The 7,785-nt window shown below is 39.6% G+C and overlaps 1 protein-coding gene across 1 annotated transcript in view; it reads left to right on the forward strand.

Moving 5' to 3' along the window:
* The window catches only part of LOC307252865 (solute carrier family 41 member 1-like), a gene marked incomplete at both ends in the record, with an annotated part of 35,053 nt that extends 31,069 nt beyond the window's left edge, over positions 1–3,984 (forward strand). The window contains 2 exons of the mRNA XM_080030687.1: positions 1,251–1,399; positions 3,811–3,984. Coding sequence (XP_079886813.1) covers positions 1,251–1,399; positions 3,811–3,984 — 323 coding nt within the window. The remainder of the gene's footprint in view (positions 1–1,250; positions 1,400–3,810) is intronic.
* Between the last annotated feature and the right edge of the window lie 3,801 nt (positions 3,985–7,785).

Consider the following 7,785-nt stretch of genomic DNA (forward strand, 5'->3'; position numbering starts at 1 on the left):
ATTGAAAAGCTAACGGACATGAGTTCCGTGACATCCTCTTTCTGCACGCGCGTTAACTTGATGCATTAGGTGTGCACCTGCACAGGAGATGAGCCCCTGGTCTGATGCGCCACCTGGCTTGAGAAACACGTTCTCAAAGACTTACTTTGAGTCATTATTTAGGAGCACACACATATTATGAATGAATTCAAATGAGCCATTTTAATCTAGATTCATCTAGATTAATTCCAAAATTAATCTAGATTAATCTAGATTAAAAAAATTAATCTATGCCCACCTCTAATATATATATATATTTCAGACTGTGTGTGGAGTGGAGTGGACACACTAATAGTAATGTATGTGATAGTCTGTTCATATTGCAGTCAGAGGTTTGAGGGTTGTGGTTTGAATGTAGTCTGATGAGGGCAATAGGCTAAATAAGGGTCACAATTACGTTTGTTTCGTGTCGGAAAAAAAATATTTTCTTCAAATGGTTTTGTCTGTTTTTCTTTGAAAATATACAGTTCGTAATAAATACTGAAAACCAAGGTCTTGTTTGCCATACTCAAATTTGCAGCAGGGTAAGTGTATGTTAAGTTGGCATTGGTACAGTTTTATTGGTACATTTATTTTCTCACTTGGGACTATTATCCATATACAGGTGCATCTAAACATTTCTGTATTAAAAATAATTTTTTTGATTGCTTTCATGTAAAATATATATTTTTTAGATGCACCTGTAGACTGCTCACTGTCAACTATTTTATCAGTTAACAATACAGGGGCATCAAGATCAGTTGGCAGAGAATACAGTCGATATATGAAATGAACAGCCCCCTCACTTATGGTCTCCAGTAGCAAGGCATTGTGTGTAAGTGGGCCGTCTTTTCCATTTCTGCTTCAGTAAATCAGTGATCGTTCTTGGGGTCTACTTATGAAAGCTGTGGGCTGGCACTCAACATAATTACTTACACCTGGCTTGACAGAGTGGACCCTTTTCATCCTGGATTGACGTTTGTGCAACTGACCAAGCCAAGGTGCCCAGGCTAGACTTGGTCAAGGCTGGCTTTATCAGTCATCCTGGACATCTGAGTTCCACCTTCTTGCAATAGGCCCCTGGAAATAAAACAAGTTTTCAACACCAGATACACAGCAGACAAGCCTCAATGAACAGCAAGTCAACATCAATGCATAAAGTGATTGTTGCAGCCAAAATATAGTAACTGACCAAACTCAAAGAGGGTCTGTTTTCTCTGTGTGTCTCCTAGGGGTGAACTCTAAGTCGGCGCGGGTGCTTCTGATGTTGGTGGTGCCCGGTCACATGGTCTTCCTCTACGCCATCTCTCTGCTGCAGGGAGACGAGGCGCCCATCACTGTAGCCTTCACCGTCTGCTACCTGTGTGCTGCTCTAGTACAGGTAAACTCATACACTCTCAAGCTCCCTTTCACACATGCAGCCATTTCCCAGTTACCCTGGAAATCCAGACTCGCAGCTAGCACATTTCAATTTGCTCTGCAACTTACTCTGGGCACGAACCATGTGAGCTTATGTCAAAGAAATCCGACATCGCTTGTCCGTTAATGTGCCGATTTGTGTGCGAAGTAGATCGGATAAAGGTGTTTACATGCATTTTACAAGTCCTGTTGAAGTCTTATTCGTTTATTTACCCGATTATGAGTCTGCATGTAAACGCACTGAGTGCTGCGCCGCAAGAGTTGTGATAGTAAACAACAATGATGGCTGCAGATACGTTGTTTGAAACGGCTTAGGCCTCAACCCTTAACGATTAGCTTTTTTCCTTTGAAAAATGAGCAGAAGACGGCACTCAAATCTTTCATCAGGAATAAATATCTATTTGCTGTTTTGCCGACCGGATAGGGCAAACGTTTCCGTTACACTGAATACGTCAATTTGTTCATTGCCCCTTGAGTTGGGAAGGTCAAATCGTCATTGCCAACCCTACATCGTTCTAGATGTGGGTCTGGATTTCCAGTTTAGTAGCAGTTGGTGTAGACGCTGCTAGACGTATTACTGTCCATCGCTGGACCTGTGGCACCACCTATTACCGGAATAGTCATGTGTGAACAAGCGCAACACTGGAATGTTCCAGAATGGAGCTGCCTGTGTGAATATCAAAAAATCTATAGTCTTGCCAGGAATGAATTTCCGGTAATTTACTGGGAACTATGTGTGAAAGGGGGCTTCATACACACATTTTCATGTACTATATTCTATTCATCATTTTTTATATACTCCTATGAGCGGTCTTTCATGAACTCAGTGGCCCTCGGTTGGCCGCTAAGTTTCACATGACACTCCGATACAAACTGTGGAAACTAGTCATCAGAGGGCGAGCCTTTGAAAAGAGTCTGATCAAAATGTCTGCCTCCACCTGTTAGCTCACTGTGAACTGAGCTGTGCCAGGAGCTGGTGTTTCAGCAGCTCGGTGATAGAAAAGATTGATTCCAAAAGGATCAGCTTTCTCCTGCCACACTCCACCTACTGACCTCCACAGCATCACATCGGCTCAGCTGTTTGCAGGAGGCTGACACTAAGTTAACATGCATTATTTGATGCTATTATATATATAAAAATCTATCAGACAGCTTCAGCTAATTCAGAACGCTGCTGCTCGAGTCCTCACTAGGACCAAAAAAGTGGATCACATTACCCCAGTTCTGAGGTCTTTACACTGGCTTCCTGTCACTCAAAGAATTGATTTCAAAATACTGATGTTGGTTTATAAAGCACTAAATGGTTTAGGGCCAAAATACATTACTGATATGCTGATACGTTATGAACCGTCCAGAGCCCTTAGGTCGTCTGGGACAGGTCTACTTACAGTCCCTAGAGTTAGGACAAAACAAGGAGAAGCAGCTTTTAGTTATTATGCACCAAAAATCTGGAACAAACTCCCAGAAAACTTGAGGTCTGCTGCAACTCTCAGTTCTTTTAAATCGAGTCTGAAGACTTTTTTGTTTCCTTTTTAACCTGCAATTTTTATTTTATTTGCTTCTTTTATTAGCTTTTAAATGTTTTATAATGTGTTTTATGTATTCTAATCTTGCCCCTGTAAAGCACTTTGAGTGGCCTTGTGTCTGAATTGTGCTATATAAATAAACTTGCCTTGCCTTGCCTTGCCTTGCCTTGCTATTGTTTGGATTATTGCACATGTAGATGTTGTTCTTAAAGGTATACTCAGTGATTGTAATCCATAAAAAAAATTTGGTCAAAGTCAGCTAATATCTACTAACTATCCGCTACCTGTCTGTCATGTGAGCACACTGAAAAGGCTCAGTTTACGGCAATTTAAAAATACTGTCTCAGAGCCAGCAGCCGCTCAGACATCAATCCACCATTTTTTGGGGAACGACCCGGGCACTTGCTCTGAGCGTGAAATATTGCTGCAGTTACTAAACATTAACAAACGTTTGCCAAGCATTCGCTGGAGATCGCTTACCCCACCTTTAGGAACCTAGTCAATGACTGCCAGCTGGATTATGTCATATAATAACAAATAAGAGCATGCAAAGGCGTAGAGAAAAATACGCACACACACACCTATTAGAAACAGCTGAGGAGCACTAGTTATTTTTAACAGGCCTATCAGAGGACAGCCATCATGTTCCAAATATGTTCTTTTGTGATACATATAAAGGTTTTTTTTGGACACTACACCATGACAAAAGTTTCTAGTAGAGACCCAAATTACAACTTTGAATCTGCAAATGAGCATGATATGTGACCTTTAAAAATAATGTTTATATTTTGTGTTTAGTTGGGTAACCACAGCCCCCTTTTCAACTGAGTTTTCCTCTCCCTTCTAGGTGTCTATCCTGCTGTACGTTGCTGACCTGATCATCCGTGTGATGTGGAGGCGCAGTCTGGACCCTGATAACTTCTCCATCCCTTACCTCACTGCTCTGGGGGACCTGCTGGGGACCGGCTTCCTGGCTCTCTGCTTCCGCTCCGTCTCATTGGTCCAGGGCCTCGGTCTCTGAGTCTACCCCCCTCCTAGCCGCCCACTGTCTTGTTGAAACCAATTTAGTCCCACGTACACAGAGAATGCTTTTGATCGGACAAAAAAGGCATTTTCTGCTGGTTCTCACTGGGTTAGTTCATACTAAGGAATCTGTCACAAATTCAAAGCTTTACAACGATGGAGAGGACTGCACGTCCATTTGGTTTCCATCCATCCACCTCGGTGAAGGGTTGAGCAGCCTGTGTTCTGTTTGTGGACCTTGGTTTCAACGTGTGGAACCGAACAAAACAGACTTAAAGCAGTCCATGATTGATTGGGCGTCACTATGCATTGATACCAGAGTTTGTGGAGGTGGATTTAGTGCACTTAACTGGAATTTTCATGGATGTATTTTTTTAATCTAGACTCATCATGAGTTATTTAGAATGAAATGGGACGGATTTAGTTTGAATGCAAAGCAATCTGCATACCTCTAAAACACAGGAGAATATGTCATCCTCAAAGGAAAAAAACAAATCTCCATTATTATCCATATAATGTACTTTATGTGTGTGTATGTTGTCATAAGGTTTACTGCAAATTACTGTATTTTCAGAGGTACTGTAACAGACAAACAGACGGAATGGGCTAAATGTTATTTCCATAGGTGGTAAGATTCGGATTCAGTATGGTGTGTTGGAGTTTGTGTCAGCCACTTCCTATCAGTGGAAACTGATGTTTGTGAACAAGAGGCAGAATTGTCTTGAGAAAATTCTGAATAAGACATTTGTTCTGACTAGTGGAACAACATCCACTTCAAGCTAGCAGCAGGCTAATTTAGCTCAGCAGAAAACACTGAAAAAAACAGATAGAACAGCTAGCCTGGCTCTGTCCAAAGTTAACAATTCACCTACAGACACCTCTACAGCTCACCAATTAACAAGTAAAAATGTTGTTCTGGACCGGAAAACGAATCAAAACGTTCAAGGCTGCTGCCTGTAGATTCACGCTTAGCTTTCAGACATGTATGTTGGCATCAATCTTTTCAACTTATTCTCAAAAAGAGAGACAATAAGCATATTCCCTAAAGAGGTCAAACATTTCCTTTGAGGTTGGGATACGATTGGTTCATACAAAATACTTTTTCAATGCTACAAAATGGCCGCCTGTGCACAAATCCCTGTAACCATTGACAGCTGTTCCTTCTTCCGCACCTCTTCCACTGTAGAGAAGTCAGATTGATAGCAAGGCAAACACATGATTTTTCTTCAAATATTTTTGACACGCAAAAAAGCAATCAACACTAAAATCCCCCACGATGCATCACAAAAACTGTCTCCAGAATGTCTCTCTTATAGATAATGTATTGCATTTCATTGCACCTGCAGTAAAAAATATACAATGTACTAAAAGTTGCACTTAAAGAACTCCAGTAATAATTATAAACAATGTGATTGTTTCTGCATAATGGAACTATAGTTAGCAACGCTCAAACACTTAATACAAATGTGTTCCAAATCTCTAGTGTGAAGCCCAGGACATGAGTCTGTCACTATTTTGTAGGCTATAGCAATCTCAATGTTCAAGAAACCCTTTGGCAAAATTGTATTGTTGTGAATTGAGTTGTACTTAAAAAAAACAATGAGCAGTGAATTAATGCAGAGCACTTGTATACGTTTGTGTTAGATAGGGTTTTTTTTGTGTTTACACTGATTGTAGCATCAGATTGTCTTGGGAAATTCCTCACTACTTGATATTAGTATTCCCTTTAACTGGGAAGAGTCACAAAGCCTTACTCATTCAGAACCATCAGACCTCATGGTTACACACACATGCACACGTTACTCTGTCAAGTTTGTTGAGACAGAGAATGAAAGTGAGTTTACGCCCTGTGTCCTTCGCACACATGTGATGGCTGGACCCGCTAGTGTTCAAGCTCAGACGCTGAATGGATTCACATTCGCTCCGGTTCTTTTGTTCATTTCCATCCATTGTCTATGGTTTTCTTCACATCTCTTTCCCATCAGGCGAGTTGTCTCGAAATTGCCGGGTTTTGATTTTGAAATGAAGTGCACGCTTAATTATCAATATAATGTGATGTATTAAGACCACCCAGATCCTACACAGCAACTTGTATTTCAGCTCCGTTTTCATGTTTTCATTGAGCCATGTGGAATATCACAAAATGCATTGTATTGCAATGTATTATGATATATCATATGGTGAGCTATATATCGTGATGCGTATCGTGTAGTCCTTGCCATAACGCAGTCCTAGTTAGGAAGCTAATCAAAGCCCCAGGAGATGCACTCGCATTTTGAAACATCCATCGACGTGTGTCTTTGCATCAACTAGATGTAAAAAACACCCCCGGTCGACTTTGCATTTGATCAATTTAAAAAAAAAAAAAAATTATATAAATGCAATCACACACAGTCTAAAGTACCACACTCTCTTTCTCCTGTCTGAACACACAGTAACATTGTTAATGTCATGTTTTTAAGCATCTCCAGATCCCAATTATGCATTACCTCAGTTTACATGAACGCACAAAATATTACGGTTAGTGCAAAAATGACTTGCAAAAACCTACAGTATTGAGGATACAGAGTTAGTAGTATGTAATTAAACTGACTATCTCGAACCTGGCTACCATACTTGACTTCACTTATGTATACTGTTGATGAGATTCAACTAAAAAGATTTGTTTATTTCTCAACATAACAGAAATTAAAATGGCTGTCAGTGCACTCATGAAGTCACATGGAACAATTTTTTTCGGTTATTAATAACTATTTATATTTATTTATATATATAGAAATCTAAAGCTTTCCTTATAGCAGCCTGCCATGTCAATATCTGATCTGTATTAAGGGTAAGATATTTCAGTGTGAATAGTGCTTTGCTGAAAGCTTTTAATGTGACACAATTTAAACATACTTAAAAAACTGTAAAAGGTAAGGCACTAGAGATACAGTATGTAATATTTGACAGTTCCGTTCATTTAAGCTCACTGTATGAGATATATGTGTTACCGGTGAGACCACAGCTAAGGTTGTGTTGTACCAGCACATCGGTGTGTCTTAATCAGGAGGGCTGGGCGATACATCATCCAATCTTTATCAATATTTACAGTATTCATTTTACATTCATTTGTTGGCTCACTTCTGATGTTTCTCAGTCCGACCAGTTAAATGCTCCAGACCTGGACCTAAATCGCATGATGAGATATGACATTTTTGGTCATTCTTGTCTGTCACTTCATATCTGGCGTACAAACAACACATGATGCGTAGACAAGTTTCAATATGTAACTCCTGCCAAAAACTATAATTTAAATAAAAAAAACTAAATACAACTCCCTTAAAGCGTTAAGTTTATTGTCCAGCCCTTATAAGTATGTAGTAGCAGGTTAAAAAGTGTCATGGCAGAATACCTAATTGCAAACTTGCTCTTTTGTTTTAATGGTTGTCTAAGGTTGCCTTACAAAGTTAATGTCGACTGTGTCTAATCTAAAACCTCTGCTACAAAAAAAAAAAATATATATATATACAGTATAGCTTTATTTAAGTGTTTTGTTCCTGTCCTTTAATGTTGACACTGCCACGTTAAGACTTAAGTGGGCTTTTAGAAAATTAATTTACTTTCTAATATTGGTTTGTTCACTATCACCTGAGCTTCTATTACACCTACAGTCGTGTCTAAAGTGTGGAATCAAAAATGTGACAAATGTCTGGTGAGTGTTTGTCAGTTTGTGGCTATGATCAGTTATATTTGAATAAAAACCATCAGTGAATGAATTGTGTATTATTTCTGGTAAATCTGTAGCCTGGCTCCGCCC

This window comes from Ammodytes marinus (assembly GCF_949987685.1).
Source record: "Ammodytes marinus genome assembly, chromosome: 7".
Lineage (NCBI taxonomy): Eukaryota > Metazoa > Chordata > Actinopteri > Uranoscopiformes > Ammodytidae > Ammodytes > Ammodytes marinus.